The 18,086-nt window shown below is 38.4% G+C and overlaps 3 protein-coding genes across 5 annotated transcripts in view; all 3 read left to right on the top strand.

Annotated features, from left to right (window-relative positions):
• The first annotated feature begins 1,335 nt into the window (after window positions 1-1,335).
• Window positions 1,336-8,102, top strand: ndufv1 (NADH:ubiquinone oxidoreductase core subunit V1). Its single transcript, XM_041807961.1, has 11 exons — window positions 1,336-1,424; window positions 3,352-3,460; window positions 3,540-3,622; window positions 3,770-3,940; window positions 4,234-4,417; window positions 4,647-4,836; window positions 4,936-5,148; window positions 5,524-5,690; window positions 5,779-5,860; window positions 5,938-6,083; window positions 7,848-8,102. Exons 2-11 carry the CDS (start codon window positions 3,356-3,358, stop codon window positions 7,923-7,925), a joined length of 1,419 nt encoding a protein of 472 aa, XP_041663895.1. The 5' UTR covers window positions 1,336-1,424; window positions 3,352-3,355; the 3' UTR covers window positions 7,926-8,102.
• Window positions 8,103-8,857: 755 nt separating this feature from the next.
• Window positions 8,858-12,654, top strand: LOC121524073 (zinc finger protein 814-like). 2 transcript variants are annotated; one of them, XM_041809257.1, is made up of 5 exons: window positions 8,858-8,898; window positions 9,374-9,520; window positions 9,674-9,789; window positions 10,826-10,969; window positions 11,054-12,654. In XM_041809257.1, exons 2-5 carry the CDS (start codon window positions 9,427-9,429, stop codon window positions 11,732-11,734), a joined length of 1,035 nt encoding a protein of 344 aa, XP_041665191.1. In that variant the 5' UTR covers window positions 8,858-8,898; window positions 9,374-9,426; the 3' UTR covers window positions 11,735-12,654. The 2 variants fall into 2 exon arrangements, with proteins under 2 accessions (XP_041665191.1, XP_041665190.1); XM_041809256.1 differs by lacking the exon at window positions 8,858-8,898 and adding an exon at window positions 8,903-8,990.
• A 491-nt stretch (window positions 12,655-13,145) lies between these two features.
• Window positions 13,146-18,086, top strand: part of kmt2ba (lysine (K)-specific methyltransferase 2Ba) — a 33,889-nt gene continuing 28,948 nt past the window's right edge. For both annotated transcript variants that reach the window (XM_041810016.1, XM_041810017.1), the window contains exon 1: window positions 13,146-13,512. In XM_041810016.1, the coding sequence (XP_041665950.1) occupies window positions 13,210-13,512 (303 nt within the window). In that variant the 5' untranslated portion in view covers window positions 13,146-13,209. The remainder of the gene's footprint in view (window positions 13,513-18,086) is intronic.

Consider the following 18,086-nt stretch of genomic DNA (forward strand, 5'->3'; position numbering starts at 1 on the left):
CAGAAGGTCACCGCTGAAAGGGCAGGCTGTTCTCAGAGGCTATATCAAAGCATTATCATGCAGTTGACTGGAAGGGAAAAGTGTGGTAAGAAACGTTGCACATGCAACAAGGATGAGCTCAGACTTCAGAGAATTGCCAAACAAGACAGATTCAAGTATTTAGGGGAGCTTCATGAGGAGTGGAATGAGGCTGGAGTCAGGGGATCAAGAGCCACCATACAGGAAATGGACTACAAGTGTGTTCTAAGTGTCAAGCAACTCCTAAACTGTAATGTTATAAAAGTCTCAGCTGGGCTACAGCAAAAATGAACTGGACTGTTTCTCGGTGGTCCAAGCTGTTTCCAATGAAAGTAAATTTCGATATCATATGAAAATCAAGGTCCAGAGTCTGGAGGAAGATCAGGGACACGGAATACATGGTGCTTGAAGATAATAACAAAGATCAGAGTGAAGTTTTCACAGTCAGTGTTGGTTTGAGGTGCCACGTCATTGTTGTCAGCCATCTAATAGGAGGTTTTAGAGTGCTTCTATCTGCAGAGGAGCTTAGGAGATACTGGTGGCACTTGCACACAGTGAAGCCAAAACTACCACAAACTGGTGTGCTGACCATGGTATTACTGTGCCTGATTGGTCAACCAACTTGCCTGACCTAAACCCCACAGTGAATCTCCAGGGTATTGTCGAGGAAATCAACAATATAGATGAGCTGAGGCTGCAGTAATTTGTTTAAATGAAACTCCACCCAGTTAGTGCGTAAAACAGCAAAATTTCCCTGAAGGTCAACATTTCTTTAGCATTAATCCTTTTATGGACTGATTTTGTGTGATAAAAAGTCTTGAAATGTTTCCCTTTGTATGAATTTATAATATATACAAGTTTTACTTCTTGAAATAAAACGCACGGGTAAAAACGTTTTTATGGTATTCTAAGATTTTTTAAAAATGCACTGGTATAAGGGCTTTCTGATGAAAAACCTCACCTTGCTGAGATTTTTAGTCAATCAATCACTGTGAATCTGTTCTGTGTAAACATTCAGCAAAGGCTAATAATCCTCTATCTACCGTCTAGCCACTGTTTAATATGATGGCAATTTAGGTTAACCTTTTGCTGGATGGTTCAGTCTTTCTTCTAAAGTCAGTGTTGGTGTCAATATGGAATATATACTTTGGTACATATTTACACGGATGTAGAAAGAAGGGAGAGAACTTGAGAAATTAATGCATAAAAATGCTCATTGGTTTACATTAATCATTTTTCAGTGTACTGTTATGGAAGTTGTCCTACGTAAAACAGGGCGGTTCAGTGTCAGTTGTGAAACCTTGAAGTTTTAAATAATCCTCCGCAGACCTACACAGCTGTAAATACTTCCGACTGAGTCCTCATTTACTTCCTGTCCGATTTCATAAACTCGGGACATTGAGAAGGTAAGAAGAACCGATTCTGTTCGTGCTCTTACATTAAACCACTCATCGTTTGATTGCTTTGCTCCGATCGGGAATTGTAGGTAACAGTAACAAACCCAGTTATGAGCTGTCAGCGTGAGATTTGCCGTGAAGCCGCTGTATTTATTCTGACATTACAAGGTTAACCGCTAGCTAACTTAGCATAGAGCTAGGCTAGCAGTAGCTTACGCTGGCTACGTAAGCATGGAGGTCAATGCGCACTCAAAACAACCCACTATAACGGTGAAAATAGTCTGGATTTATCACTTCAGGTTGCATTTCTCTAACTTGTGCTCACTCGCAGGTTTAGGGGTATTCTGTTGTTAACATTCCGCCTTCGTCGTCGCTAGGTAACACAAAACCCCTGACATAACAATAACACATCAGGAGTTAAGTAAGGTTTCACTCGACGCTGCTGTGCCCAAAACAGACCTGATATTTAAACACTGTTCGTTTACAATCATCAAATTGAATCATGCATATTTTTTTGTGTCCGTCTTTGAATTCAGTTTTGTTTAAATAGTTAAAGTGTTGAATCTCTGCTTTGCTTTGACGCATGTGTTGTTGGTACTTGTCATACCAGATTCCCATTTCAGCAAAGCAGCGACCTTTCTGTGTACTAAATTGTGAATCTTAATTTACTGTGTTTCCATGCTCCAAAATGCGCATATTTGCTTCATATCTGTTACATACCCTTGAAAACTAAATGATTCAGATTTAAAGGGCAAAAATGTAACACAACCAGACATCCGTAAGTTTAAAAAAAATCTGGCCCTATTTCACTCTTAGTAAGTGATGGGTATCCCAGCTGTTTTTAGTGCATTTGGTCATTTGGCTCTGCTCACCAAGAAGAGCTGGTGTTCTGTTTCTGCTGCTTTGTCAAAAATCACTACCTCATAACTCTGAAACGACACTAGAGGCTATCCGTAACCCTAACCATTTATCTAATTATTTACCTTGTTTGCTCAAAGGCAAAGTAGCACACGTTCATAAAACATCTCCTCTTCCGTTTTTCAAATGTTTCTTCATTTGGGTAGCAGTTTGGCTTCATCTAACATGCCAGCTTTAGCATTATGATCGATATTGGTGCTGGTATTACATTCTGATCATGCTTAATTTTTTGTTTATTAAAATTTCATTACATTTATTTTCAAAATAAACTGTCGCCTGTAAATACATTGTGGGTCTGATGAAACCTGCTCTCTGACTGGGCTGTATGACAGGCCTGACATTATAAAACAATGTTGCACCATCAAGATTGTGTCCCTAATTTGTGGTGTGCCTGTAGTAGAGCAGTGTGGGGAAAAGCCCATTCCTACAACCCTACTATACACAAAATGTGTAATAATGACAATGAAAACAATAACATGAAGAAGAAGAATATACAACGGCTCTTAAACAAGAACTGGATCTTACTGTTAAAAGAGCCAGCTCTTTGTACCGGCTAGTTGATGGGCGACAGATCACTACTGTTAACTAGGGATGCACAATATTGTATTTATGCTGTTATTCACAAAATAATTTTAGCCAACACCATTTTTTGTCATATCATTAATTTTCAATATCAATTTTGAGGATGAACAAATTAACAATTTCAGTCCTTTAAACACTCATTAAAGTGTTAGGAATGGTTATGAATAAAGAGAGAGACTTCAGCTGATGAAGATCTGTTAGCCCAGCCTGAAACTCCACTAACTCATGTATTCGTAAGCTAATAATTGCTGATATTGTACTGATAATATTGTACATCCGTAGTCTCAACTGTTGATGACTCTTAAAACTATCTAGCAATAATTAACAATGAAAATATTTATTAGTTTCAGTCCCATAGTGGTTTTACTTTTTCCTTTTTATATTAAGGTGTCTTATCTGTCCATTTGACTGTATTACTGTCCTCTGCTTTTGTCAGGAAGATGCTGTCCCTGTCTCGGGCAGTGGTGTGTGGGGTGGCCCGTGCTCCAGCTGCAGTCAGCCAAGGTGGAGTGACAGCCATTACCAGATATAACAGCACAGCACAGGTATCTGGCTTCTTGTTCAGCCCAAACTATCATTTGTGTGGTAAAAATGTGTTTAGCATTCAATATGTTTGTCTCATAGAGTGCTCCTAAGAAAACCACCTATGGACCTCTAGCTGATCAAGATAGAATTTTCACAAACCTTTATGGACGCCATGATTGGAGGTATCCCCGTTGATTCTATATTTTCTTTGTCAAATCTTTAGCACGATACCTAATCTTCTTTGACTTATCTTACAAAATGTTAAATGTCCTTGGCATTAAAAGTGAAAATGAGTCTTTGTGTCACGCATACTCACACTTGCTTTCCAGGCTGAAGGGAGCTCTAAAGCGAGGCGACTGGTACAAAACTAAGGAGATCCTTTTGAAGGGCGTCGACTGGATCCTCAATGAGATAAAGGTCTCTGGCCTGCGTGGCAGAGGTGGGGCTGGTTTTCCAACAGGCATGAAGTGGAGCTTCATGAACAAGCCCAGTGATGGCAGGTCAGTAAAGAGACGGACGCAAAACACGTACTTTATTTGCCTAAACTGTTGAATTTAGTTCCCCAAAAAAATGACAATAATAAAAAAGTTTTGTTTTTGTTTTTTGGTTTTTTTTTTTTTGTTTTTTGCTTGTGACCAGATTTTGAAATTTGCAAAGGTGAAGCCAAAGTGTGTACCTTTAACAACTGCAGTTACCTAGCTTTTTCATATTTTCTGGAGACAAATGTTATATTTGGCATATTAACAAATTCAAAATGCAACAACTCTTACTTTACTACTTTTTACTACTTTAGGCCAAAGTACCTGGTAGTTAATGCAGATGAGGGAGAACCTGGCACCTGTAAGGACAGAGAGATCATGAGGAATGACCCACACAAGCTTGTGGAGGGATGCCTGGTTGCTGGGAGGGCCATGGGGGCTCGTGCTGCTTACATTTACATCAGAGGAGAGTTCTATAATGAGTCGTCCAACCTGCAGGTAAATTTGGACTGATTAAAACCTGACACTATATACTAAAAATCCAGAGTTTTAGATGTTAAATCTGCTTACAGAGCAACCTGTAATAAGCAGAGTAAGACACACTGATGATATTCATGTCATGTCCAGTTTTGTGTTGCTTCATTTGGGTTTATGTATTTCTGGTATACTGACAGCCACATCCTTGCATTAGGTCTATCATGCTGTATGTTCAACATGTGTTTTTTAGGTTGCTATCAATGAAGCCTATCAGGCTGGACTGATCGGGCAAAATGCCTGTGGCTCTGGTTATGACTTTGATGTGTTTGTGATGCGTGGAGCTGGAGCGTACATCTGTGGTGAGGAGACTGCTCTTATTGAGTCCTTGGAGGGCAAGCAGGGGAAACCCCGCCTGAAGCCCCCATTTCCAGCTGATGTGGGTGAGTTTCGGTGCACTAAGAGGGATTTAAGTGTCATAAATTTTTGAGTTTGTGAAATAAGAGCATGTCTGTAATATGCTTACTTCTTCTATCCTAAAGGTGTGTTTGGGTGTCCAACAACTGTTGCCAATGTGGAGACTGTATCAGTAGCACCCACTATCTGTCGTCGTGGAGGCTCATGGTTTCTGAGCTTTGGCAGAGAAAGAAACTCTGGCACCAAACTCTTCAACATCTCTGGCCATGTTAACCATCCCTGCACTGTAGAGGAGGAAATGTCAGTTCCTTTGAAAGACCTCATTGAAAGGCACGCAGGTACTGATCCTAAAAAATAAAATAAAATAAAAAAGTCCTCAAATAGGATTCATTTAAACTAGGGCAGCAGTTTTGATTAATAATATCATTGGTTTGAAGCAAAAGGGATAGAGCGAGGTGTTTTTGATCTATTAGTAATGGGAGTTTTTGTCCAGAAATATTTGTGATGCAAATGCATTTCCTTTTCAAATAGATTTTGATTAATTTAAAGTAATGCAAAGGGACAAACCAAAAAGCATCAGTTATTTGTCTGCACGTGTTTTTGCCAAGGAGGTTAGGGAGTTTAAAGATTAAGTCAGCTTAACGTAAGGACAACGTAGGTCAATGCATTATTTTCTTCATTTTACTTAATTGAAACGAACATCTGTCTGGTAGGTGGAGTACGCGGTGGGTGGGATAACCTACTGGCTGTAATCCCTGGTGGCTCCTCCACACCCCTCATTCCCAAGCATGTGTGTGAGGAGGTGCTGATGGACTTTGACGGTCTCATCCAGGCTCAGACTGGCCTGGGAACCGCTGCTCTCATTGTCATGGACAAATCTGTAAGCATGTCAATCCTGCAGCATCAGTCACTGGTCACTGAGATATATGAAAACCTGTGTTACATTAGTGAATTCAATGTTTTTGCAGACTGATATTATCAGAGCAATCGCCCGACTGATTGAGTTTTACAAACATGAGAGCTGTGGACAGTGCACACCCTGCAGAGAGGGTAAGTGTTTCTTCACTTTGAACTTCACGGATTAATCTCTGCCTCCTTATAAACATTTTTTTTTCTTTTTTATGCAGGTGTGGACTGGATGAATAAGATGATGTGGCGTTTTGTGCGTGGTGATGCCCGGCCAGCAGAGATCGACATGATTTGGGAGCTCAGTAAGCAGATTGAGGGACACACAATCTGTGCCCTTGGAGATGGTGCAGCATGGCCAGTCCAGGTAAACACATACTATAAAACACAGAACAATTAGATGATTAAAAAAATATACAGTCATATCATAAAATTAAAAAAATTAAATTAGGTTTTCAGCTTACTTGGCAGATCAACAGAAACTGGACAGGGTATCCGCGGGGTCTTAACAAGTCTTAAAAAGTCTAAAATCCAATCATTTGAATTTAAGGCCTTAAAATGTCTAAAATTCTCTTAAAATCTCATAAAATGTTTTAAATACAATTTTTGAAGGTCTTAAAAATGTATTATTAATGTATTATTATAGCGGAATTGCAGGTGGAATCGTGGACTTGGCCTTTAAAAACGGAATTTACAATTTAACGCGAAAATTAAATGAATTTGACTGAAATGCTGTGTTTTTTTTAGAAAGAGGAACGTATATTTGAGGAATATGTCCCCCGGGGGAACACTAAAGCAGAGCACAACTTGTCCCTCACTCACCCCGCCCCCCCTTAAACAAATAACAGCATGTCAAAGCAGCTGCACAAAACACCGGCAAACATCACGTAGCCGCATATGGGCCAGTACCATGGGACTTAATGTTGCACCTTCAAGAAAACTCATCTGTGCTTCGAGTTATTTTCCCTCATCACACCACCTGAGTGGTGTGCCTCACCTCACGCGAGGCACACCGCTCACCCCTCGGAGGCTCAAAATCAAGTTGGACAGACTTGAGATTTTATGAAGTCTCACAGTCTGAATGATGTTAAATTTGAGTAACAGTTATCTTAGTAATTCATCCTATAGATACTGGATTCCCTTTGGTTGCTTAACGAGCCAACACGTGTCTGGATTAACGTAGCGCTCTGATATGAGGCGGACGGACAGACAGCGAGAGAGATGAGGAGAGAACCATTACAGTCAGGAGTAGGACAATGCAGCACCAAACTGCATGCACTGTTACAGACTGTGAGAGTAAATACAAGTTTAGGTAACAGGTTTACTATTAACCAGTTAACTTTAATGTGACCTTCTTATTAAGTTACTATCACCGTTTTTGAGTGAACAGAAGAATTTCTTCATTTAAATTATAAACATCAGTTAGGTTGTGATTATACATGTGAATATGTCTTGTAATGTTGAAAATATCTGACTGTTACACTGGTTATAATTATTTTATATCAGGGCCAAACAACGGCTCCTGGGCCAACTGTGGCCCTTATTCAACAAATTTAAGGTTATTTCTATTTAATTAGTGAACATTTGATTCATTTACATAAACAAGACACTCCTTTTTTTCTGGTAAAATTAGTGGAAAGATTAAAAAACAGAATTCCAAAAAAACATTAAAACAAAATTTGGCAAAAAATAAAACAGATTTCATAGGGCCCTACATATACTTTGCACGTAATTCTGGGCCTCCGATTTCCCTTCATGTCTTTTTTACTTTTTTGCCAGTATGGATGTGAAATGGGTCAAAAATTGTATTTATTATGGTCTTAAAAAGTCTTAAATTTGACTTGTTGAAGACCCTGCTGGAGATCATCTTCATACAGGGGAGATTTTGTGCTAATTATTGTACTGGATTACATTAAAATTTGCCACATGTAATTGTAAATACATAACTTAAAACCACCAACCATATCCTGAAAAATGCTTCAGAGCTCTAATTTCTAATCACAAATCTTCTAATCACAAAGCATCTCTGAGTTTTTTCATACAGATTTTGACTCACTGTTATTAGTACAGCTCTGTAATGTGTCTGCTTTGAAGGTAAAATAATGTACCTCTTTCTCTCTTCTATTTTCAGGGATTGATCAGGCACTTCAGGCCTGTGATGGAGAGCAGAATTGCTGAATTCCAGCAGCAGCAACAGGCCAGGGCTTAGACAGCCCCTTTAACTCTGACATGTTCTTCTGCCTCATTTGCCCTTCACTCTTTGCCTGGGTCACTGACAAATTTATTTAAAGCGTTAATGTGCCGTCTCATCACCTCATCATCAATATCTGCCTTGATGTTTGCCTTGTCCTATTCCCAATAAAGTTCTATGAATCTTAAACATAAATTTTTGTTTGTTCTTGTCAGTTTTCTTTCTTTTCTTTTTTTTTATTTTAAATGCAGAAGAGTAAGTAAAAGAACACATTATCTCTTGTACAGCCTTCTCAAAATAATTCTCATTCACAATTTTCCAAAGATACTTTGACTAGAAAAGGTTTTGAATTCTCCTTATTTGAATGTTGCAGGGTAGTTCAAGCAAAATCTCATGTAGCAAGATTTTTAATACCTGATAAAACTAAAGCTATCACAGTAGCAAAATCCAGTTATAATTAATGTTTTTTTTTCATAAGAATGAATCGGTAAATAAGTAAACCTTATGCATGTTGACAGTTCTTGTCTAGAGTAAAATACAGAACATGTCATTGTCTACAAGGTCAGATAGTCTCATTAAAGCTCCAAAATTCTCTTGAGGTTCAACATTTTGACACTGTTTACTTATATATATATATATAAAAAAAACAACATGAACAAATTCTAGGACCTTGGTGAAAGACATGCCAGAACCAGAAGGTTACTTTTTTGTAATAACTACAACTAAAAACACTTTAAATTTACAATTAAAAAGCACATTTTTAATGTCAATAAATATATAACACGAATTAAGGTTTTATATTTTCCTATTACAATCTGTGTAGTTACTTTACGCATTTAATTAAAAACCATAGATTGTACACAAACAAAAAGTACTACAAACCAGTCTGCTACCTTTTATCGAGATATCTCGCGATAACAGCGGCGTTCCCCTGTCACGTGACGCGGGCAGGCTCGTCGGTGCGGCTTCATTTCGGAGGACGTCTCTAACAGTAAGTAATGGATACCTTTTGAATTGTTTACAATAGCTTTAGCTAAAAATGATAGTAAGTCCTCAGGAATATGCAGCTTTCTTGAACATACGGTAAATAATTTTGCCAGAAGGAAGGGACTTGATTTGAAATAATTTTGGAATTTATGTGCACAATCGTCGAGCCTTTAGGTTAGCTGTGCATGTGAAGCAACGTCTGCTGTCTCCATCCATCCGTCAGCTAGCTCGGTCTGATAAAGCTGCTTTTTAAACAACATTTTTCATACCAAAATGACCGTAAAATGTTTTTGCGTGGCACAATACGAGCTTTGTAAGATTTAGCTTATTTTCATTGAGCCCCTGCACATTTTTTTTTTTTTTTTTACGCATTCAAAGTTACTCATGCTACGTAACGTTACGCCTGTGCGCTTTAAGCTAGCCCCATGTCTCTGCAGTTAATATGCTATCAATATAATGATGCGCTTATTTTACCCCAGGAGTGTGACAGCTTCTTGTGCCCGTGGCTGTGCTCTAAGGAATCAGCGTCGATATGTTGAAGATAGAACATGTCATCGTCGGTGGTGAAGTTAAATCCACCCCAAAGGAGAAGAAAGCAGAGACGCTGGTCGGCCCCGTGCAGTCCTGTGAGCCAACATTTATTTACAACATCAGTGCAAGCTTTTATGGCAAAATCTATTTCTTGGTTGCAAAGTCTAGCATTTTTAGTTTATGCATAATTATTTTCTGTTATGACAGTAAATAATCTTCAAAACCTATGTAATCTTATGGTCATGCAGATCAGCATGAGAGCTTGCAGTGTTTTCTGTGCTTCATCACCTTCTGCAACGCCAAAGCCAAGGAAAGACACATGAGGAAGAGTCATCGGGAGCTGTACAAGATGCAGTTGCAGGGGGTAAATAAAAATTAAATGACAGATCAGGTTTCAAGAAGTGAAAGTTTAAAAGTTCATTCCCTTAAACGGGTTGTTAACAAAAGACTGTATTTTTTGTGAATTGTGAAAGAAAAAGAATGAAATCTGCCTTGGTCAGACAAACACTCCAAAAATGATCATTATGTCTTATAAAACAAAGAATGATAGCTTCCCACACAGTAGAATTTTGAATATGCCAATTATAATTACTTTGGCATGTTTACATAGGTGTTTCTCTATTCTAAATGATCTCAATACACTTGCCTCTACCAACAACAGATGAATGGGGATGCCTTGTGGGGAAGAGTGTGACTATTTAGTGTGACATTATGAATCAACCAAGATTTTTCACTGCCTGAAATATATTTAAGAATGATGTTTAAATTTGGTAAGGAATTTAACAACATACACACATAATGAAACTTTTAATAATAAAAGTACTAATCTTTTTGAGATTAAAAAAATGAAGTTGCAGCTTTTCAAACTAAAAAACTGATCACAGGTGTACTCTTTATCATTTCCTTCAGTACTGCTGCTGATATTGATATAGCCCTTCATGTTATCTGCCAGTATTAGCTTACAATCTTGTCTGGACTGATTGATCAGTTATGCTCCCGGATTGATATTTCCATAACAAGTTAAAGTGTTTTAAACCATTGTGGTTAGAAATAGTGACATAATTTGGCTGAAAATATGTAAGATTTTCTTTCCTTGATATTTGTAAATACCTTACATCGTTATAAAAGTGATTGAATAGTGGCGCTAATAGCCTAGCAGTCATGTCTGCATGCCCAACATACAGAGGCTGTCTTCCCCCAAGTAGGCAGCCCAGGTTAGAATCTGGCCTTTGGCTCTTTTCCCACATCTCATTTCCCACTCTTCTGAATCTGTCCACTGTCCAATCTGAATAAATGCATTGAAGCAGAAAAATAAACCTAAAAAATCATTTAATTGAATAGATAACTCGATAAGGCATTAAGACTAATATTTAATCAGTTTTTCGCTCATTACTTCGCAGACTGATACACTCTTCAGTTGCTACCAGTGTGAGAAAAGCTTCTCGTCCTCTGAGTTGCTCAGCCAGCATCAGGTCATTCACAATACAGAGGAGAAGCCTTTCCGCTGTACTTACTGCCAGAGGAACTTTCCTACCTATGCTGAGGTGAGAACAGAACACATTTCATGTAACCTTATTGTGCTTAAAATATGGTTTAAACCTCTATTCTTTATGTTGAATGTCTTGCAGGTAAACAAACACAGGCGTGTTGATTGCATAGAGAGGCGGTTTCCCTGTGGGGAATGTGGTGCCCTGTTCCCTAGTACTTCACGACTTCGCCATCATCGCCTCACGGCGCACAGCCAGGGCTCAGAAGTGGCTGATGATGTCCACACCTATCAGTGTGCTAAATGTAGTCGTGGTTTCCAAACAGAAAAAGAACTCCTGCAGCACCAGGAGATGTTTGCTAATAGAATAAGGTGTGGCATAAAGCCCCCAGGCAAAAAACGAGGCCGTAAACCGAAGAATGCAGCTCAAGGAGAGCTGGTTGACAACAAGAAAATCAAACCTGGAGATGATTCAGGGGAAGCACACAATGACTCTACAACAGAGGAAACTTTGTCTAATGAGCTGCAAACAGAGCTCAAGATTCCCTGTCCTGAATCAGACTGTGACCTCACATTTCCCTCTGTTACAGCCCTGCGGGCGCACAAGAGAGAGGATCATAAGCAAGCCTCTCACAAACCTTACTCATGCTTAGAGTGTAATGAGAGCTATGCTGAACCCGAGCAGCTCAAAGCCCACATGTCCCAGGCTCACTGCTCTGAATACACCTGCCCCACATGTGGAAAGAGCTTGGAAACAGAGGGTGATCTGCAGATCCATCAATACACCCACTCTGAGGGAGAGGAGGCAGCAGAAAAAAGATAATGTACAGAGAAGACAGCAACTTTATCCTACATCATTCAGTGAAATAGTTGTTGGAATTTTTCAGCCTTATTCTCTTTTGTGTAGTAGATATGTGGATAATTTGGGTTAAAAATTTGATGGAAGGTTATGCATCACAATGGAATTGTGGAGATTTTTGTCCGGAGTGACGTTTTTAAGTTGCTTTTAGAATGACATCATACACTTGTGAAGAAAACAATGTACGGACCTGTACATAAATATTGTAACAAAGCAATGACTACGAAAAATGTCCACTTAGAGCTCATGTCAAAAGAGCCTTTTGGTGTTGATATTACCTCTATTATACTAGTAATGTTGTATATTGACAGAAGAGGATCTCACCAATTCACACTCAATTGGAGGAATGTTTTGTATTAAACTGTACTGTATTATTTTCACAAATTCATAAAGGTTTAAATTAGAGAAAGAATGCAAGTCCTGGAAATCTACAATCTAAAATCTAATACGAGGGCCACTGTATGCTATCCTGTGCTTTTATGCTTCCAATGATGTAATCTTGGGATCTTAATTCTTTTGCAAGAAGTAAATTGTTACCCTCAAACATTTAAGGTGTATTTTCTTAGTCCTCTTGTATGTTTTTTGATATTGATGACAAGCAAGTTTGTGGTGGTCTGTCAGCCAAGTGAGGGTCAAGAGACTATTTTGTGCTTATGCAAGCAAAAATTTGAAGGCTACAAACATTTTTAATCGTTGTCATTTTTTCTGATTGTAGTGTACAGAATGATAAAGATAGAATTTTTAGAAATCCAAAATAAAATGGGACTGTTTAAGTTGCATTTATGTAGTTTCATAAGTAGTAGGACTTTAAGATATTTGCTCTTCTGGCTAAAGACACACTACCTGAACATAGAAAAAGTAATACTGAAAGTGCTAATTTTGACAACATTTTAAAAGACGAATTTAAATACAGAGGTATATACGCACGAAATATAAAAACATTTCATATTTACGAAATAAAAATACTTTGTTTTATTCCATTGCGTTTATGCAAGTTCATCCTACAGTTTAAAGGGTAAAATACGATGTATAAAGTCATACTATTTTTAATAATGTTCATTTTAAGCTATTGCAACTTCTAGCGAAATATGTAATTTTGTTAAAACACTGTTACCATCAAATTTATCCGCTTGGATTATTAAGATTTTATTTTAGATTAAATTAGATTTTATATCATAGAGCATATGACATCATAGATCTTCGATTGAGTATTAAAAAAAATAACCTGTTAGGTGAACGAAAATAAAAAATTTTCGGTGCGGATGAGGTCGTATGGTGTTGTGGAGAGGGTGGCGTCCTGAATTGAACAAGTTCGTTTCCCATGATGCATCTGTGTTTCCACTCTATCTCGCGCCTTTGCCTCTGCGCAGTCCATCTTGCTCCTCACATCGCTGCTGTCACCCTCCGCCAGCGCGCCCTCCGTGTTGTTGTAGTAAATAATGGCGGCATCGGGAGGGGGATTATCACCTCCCGCTACCGTCGCGGGCCTAAGCACTCACGCTCCGGCCAAGTTTCGATTCCCGGGTCGGCCGTGCACGGCTCGAAGTAGGCTGAGGTTGGAGAAACGTAGCAGACGCGGAAGACTTGGTTCTAAAGATGGGGAGCTGGCTGCTGGAGGGCCGAGGCCCGTTAACATCGGTCTCGCGTTGAGCGAGGATCCGTCCCTGCTGCGCCTGCTCGGGGTGGCGGAGAAGCACAGTCGGCAAAGAGATGCGGGCTTTGACTCCAGCAACAGTGAGGAGGTGAATAAGCTAACTGTAGCTTGTCAGCTACACATGTTTCATTACGCTTCATGTGACATTTAGACACATTTAATGTAAAAGAACAGCATTAAAACTATTTGTTTATTACTTATCAAAAATATCTGAGCTAACGTGGAGCTAGTTAGCGGGGGCTTAGCCACAAACACTGACCCAAAATAGGAATCGTAGTGCCTGTGGGCTATGTTTAAGATTGGTTGGCGGATGAATATTTCCAGTCTGCTGCCTCTTCAGATATCAATAGTTTATAGCCTTATACAATACTGTTATATTAATGCTATTATTTGCAACAGCCATGCATTTACAGAGATCTGCCCTCCTGGGTTTGTTTGCAACAGAGCAACATAAGGCGGAAACTTTGGCGGTATGATAACAATCGTGCATGGATGTTTGTTGTGGAAACCGGGACTTTTCTTTTTATCCCCAGCTCAGCATGGTTGTTGGGTTTGATTTCTCCCATTGTGGTACTACTCAGAGGGTACCAATGTTGTCGTTGTTCAAACGTCGCTGCTACTTTCCACGGTGTTCACGCTCCACGTTGGAGCAGTCAGCTGACTACTCGGTGTTTTCAACGTCAGGCTAACGTGGGATGAAACTGGAAGATAAAAACGATATTTATACGTTTTAAGTAAGATCCTGGTTTGTATAACGCATCAGTTAATTTCTCATTTGACCTCTTCTAGGAGTCAGATTTAGTGCCCTCAGTGTTTACAAACACTCACCTCCACCATCATGCAGATTACAAAGGCAAAGATATACCAGACTTTTCTATTTAATTTTAAAGGTCAGTCTGGTTCTGAGACGGAGCATCAGGGGTTTGTTTGAGCAGTCTGGCTCTCTGAAGCAATTGTCGAAATCATGATCATGTTGCGTGTAGTAATAGTCATGGTACCAGATTTCGAAACATTGATATGAAACGAATATAAGTCAGAAGATATTGATACCTGTTTTGATACCAAAGCAACAAAAATAGGAGATGAGGACCCACTATTGTGATGTGTCATTTTAAAACATGGTATTGAAAATTATCAACATGATGGACAATTATTTGTCACCTGCTTTTATTTGTCTCTCTAAAATAAAGATAAATATGCCTAAAATTTAGTCTCTGATGTTAGACATAAACAGTTGGGTGGGCTTAGGGTAAAGGTAATAAAATGAAATGACATAGCTGTGCAATTTACTGTTATTGTGGGCAGAAAAATGAAACATAAAAGTAATTTATAGTCATTTTAATGCCACCATGTCATGTTTCAATATTCTGAATTTAAAAAAAACATTTTATTGATTTCTGGGGTTGTACAATATTTTCAGCATGATGCCACTACTTCCAGATATGAAAATTTCTTTCAATATTTACAATGATAAATCAGCTGTAAATGAAATAAAATTTATGGCGTTTTTCCTCCTTACACTTCAAAGTGTTTTAAGATCTGAAGTTTTAGGTTTAAACAACATTTACACATCTATCGGTTCCATGTTGCCTTAAATAGATTTGTTTCGTATGCCAACATAAATCCAATATAGCGCTTCCTTAATGGTTTTGTCGAAGATAGAGTTTAATGGTTGATTTTAAACCCCTGTCTGCCAGATGGCAGTGTTGAAATCACTCTTTTGATATTTGAGTCTTCCTCAACAATACAGTGATGCTAACTGATACAGGAAGAAGACACTGAAAATGCTTTAAAGCAGTAATGTAGATTACAGTTTATAGCCTTAGCTGTGGAATAAATATTTATCAAATACGGCATTTTTTCAAGTGTTACCATATTGTGTAGCTTAAAAAGTTGTCAGTCTTTATATTTTGACCACATATTTAAAAAAGGTAAAAAAAGGTCTCTGTTATTTTATTGATTGATTGCACTGCATATGTCCAAGGCTTTACAATAACTACACACTATCAGTTATTATTTTTTGAAAAACCTAAGGTGGCCTCAAAAGAGGAAACACACCATCTAAATTTCATAAATAAATCAGTAATTGAAATATTGCCAGCTTTTTTGTGCAGTTTTTGGAAATAAATAATAGAGTTTTAAGAACCTTAGAGAGTTTTCTGAAGGTATTTAAAATCATGGAGTTTACAGTTTAATTTTTTCCAAGACTGAATGTTTGAATGTATTGAAGCTAGTGTGTTAGACATCATTTTCTTCCATGGTGGTCTGTTAAACCCATACCAGACAGGATGATGATAATAATATAATGTCAGATGGGATCTTATCATATTATTTAATCTACAGAGCAAGGGCTTTAGTGTCTGACATCAGTCCGAATTCACTGATGCAATCCCTTTAAAGTGGACTGTAACAGAATCACATGGCCCGTGCTTAAGCTTGTGGGTACTGCTCAACTGGAGTACTACACGTCACTCAGTGCCTCTCATACTCATGTGCCCTTCAGTGCTTCACAGTGGAGTCTCATCACTGATGAATATATGGAGTTGTTATTTTGCACATGAAGATAGATGTGAGTAATTGAAAATAAAGTGTGCTTTTGTTCTGCTTTAGTGGGAAATTTTGTATCAATAGAAAGGTTTCTGAATGAGAGGATGCTGGAGGTGGACTGAGTAAGAGTTTATCTATTTAAAAATGTTTTGGGTAAATGAAGTCTAAAATCCTACAATTTAGCCTAAGTGCACCTCAGATTTACTACTGAGAAAATATTGCATGTATTATACAGTAAAACTTGTCGCCTGCAGAGATGGTGCATCATTGAGAGTTTTTCAAATTGTTGACTCAGGTATTGAAACCAAAATCTCCTTCATCTGTTTCCTTAGCAGCAAACTGATGCAACACTGGAGTAAGAGTACAGATCAGTGCTGATGCTGCAACTGTAGCTGCAGCACGGGTAGTACCTGATAATCAAATCATGAATGGGTGATGAATGATCAAAAATAAAAAGAAAGGCTTTTGCTTGAGTCCTACACTGCCTGGAAATGCTCAGGAGATTTTTATTTGACTTAACATTTTTGACACATTTGAGTTACAGCATTGTGACTTGATATAATTTTTAGATCAACATTTTATTTTGTTTTATTTGTTCAGTTTATTTCTCCAGGACGGTTCCTGTTACAGACATGACCAAAAATCTGACCCCATTAACCACAGACTTTGTTGCTTGTATTTACTTTTTGTTCTGGCTCATGTCAACCATTATTCTTTGGTACTGGTTTTGGTGCCAGTGCCTAATTAGTCAGTACTGAGAGTAGCGCAAGTTAATGGGCAAGCAGTGCTCCTGTCTGTATTTACATTAACAGTCCATCTGGGCAGGGCTTACCATAAGAACTGGCTGCTGGCCAAACAGTGGACTGGTCATGTAGTTACTCCTTGTGTTTCCACTGTTATTGAGTCTAGTAAAATATTCTGAATTGTCAAGTAGTAGCTTGCTATTCCTGTACATTTCAGAAGCCTGCCTCTCTATCAAATCAGTAATGGCAAGGATGTTTGTATTTCTGTGTCAACACTTGGGCTGAGCGATATTGGAAAAAAATGACATACAATAGCTTATCTTTCTGCAGTATTTGAGGCTATCAAGAAAGTTAATCAAACCAGATCAAATCATTTAGGCATGCACGGTATTGGATTTTTGCCGATATCTGATATGCTGATAATTATAGATTCATTTTAGCTGTTACCGATATCGATACTGATTATTTAATTATGCTTTTTGGAGAAGTAATTTCTGTCCTTTTGGACACACTTTAAGGTTTGAAGATGACCAAGAAGACAAACTTTAGTCATTAAAAAACACTTCAAAGTATAAAGAAGGAGGACAAATAAAGAAAAAGACCTCAACTGACATAGATCTGTTGGTTCAGCCTAAAACTCCATTAATTAATTTGTATATATAGACAAAATTTACAGTCAATGTATGCTGAAATACACAGGCAAAATATCGGATGTAAATATCGGCAGAAAATTTGATATCTGCCGATACCGATATTTGCCTTTTTTAGCTAATATCTGCCGATACCAGACCAATATCGTGCAACCCTAAAATCAATGTCTTTCATGTTCATTAATTACATTTAAAATCAACAACTACATTTTTCTTATTCTGGCCTTGAAATCATTTTTAGATTTAGATATCACACACTGTGAAGTTGTAAAAAGGAGCATAAACACAAGAGTGAGAAATCGGGTAGACAAAGCAAATCATTTTATCATTAACTTTACAAAGATACTTATTTATGTTACTTGCATGTGTAACAACATTCAGGGTTACGTTTAGTTCACATTGCCGCGCTGCTGTGATTCTCACACATTGCATTGCGCACTGCGGCTGTAAAGTGCAAGGTCAGCACCTCTGTGCCTCAAGTGGATTAACAAGTATGGGGACAAGGTCTTGCTTATGGTGGGAATACACTGACCTAAAATTGGCCTTGTGTAATTGAGCGGCTGCCTCGAGCATCATGTAGGTGTATCTGTGACGCAGCAGTGTCACCTGTGGCCCCAACATGCAGGAGACACGCAGACTCTGCCAGCCCAATGCCCACTGACTTTTGATGGTGTACTCAAAAGTAGCCCTCTTTTGGTAGCAGCCCACTGAAAGAGGGCTGC

Source organism: Cheilinus undulatus, linkage group 16, assembly GCF_018320785.1.
Source record: "Cheilinus undulatus linkage group 16, ASM1832078v1, whole genome shotgun sequence".
Classification (NCBI taxonomy): Eukaryota; Metazoa; Chordata; class Actinopteri; order Labriformes; family Labridae; genus Cheilinus; species Cheilinus undulatus.

What these genes read in the sequence shown, in the direction of transcription:
- ndufv1 (XM_041807961.1), top strand. Translation starts at nt 3,356, where the DNA reads ATGCTGTCCCTGTCTCGGGCAGTGGTGTGTGGGGTGGCCCGTGCTCCA. An exon ending in TATGGACGCCATGATTGGAG is followed by an intron (nt 3,623 to 3,769) that starts GTATCCCCGTTG and finishes CTTGCTTTCCAG; the next exon opens with GCTGAAGGGAGCTCTAAAGC. An exon ending in AACAAGCCCAGTGATGGCAG is followed by an intron (nt 3,941 to 4,233) that starts GTCAGTAAAGAG and finishes TTACTACTTTAG; the next exon opens with GCCAAAGTACCTGGTAGTTA.
- LOC121524073 (XM_041809257.1), top strand. Translation starts at nt 9,427, where the DNA reads ATGTTGAAGATAGAACATGTCATCGTCGGTGGTGAAGTTAAATCCACC. An exon ending in GGTCGGCCCCGTGCAGTCCT is followed by an intron (nt 9,521 to 9,673) that starts GTGAGCCAACAT and finishes ATGGTCATGCAG; the next exon opens with ATCAGCATGAGAGCTTGCAG. An exon ending in ACAAGATGCAGTTGCAGGGG is followed by an intron (nt 9,790 to 10,825) that starts GTAAATAAAAAT and finishes ATTACTTCGCAG; the next exon opens with ACTGATACACTCTTCAGTTG.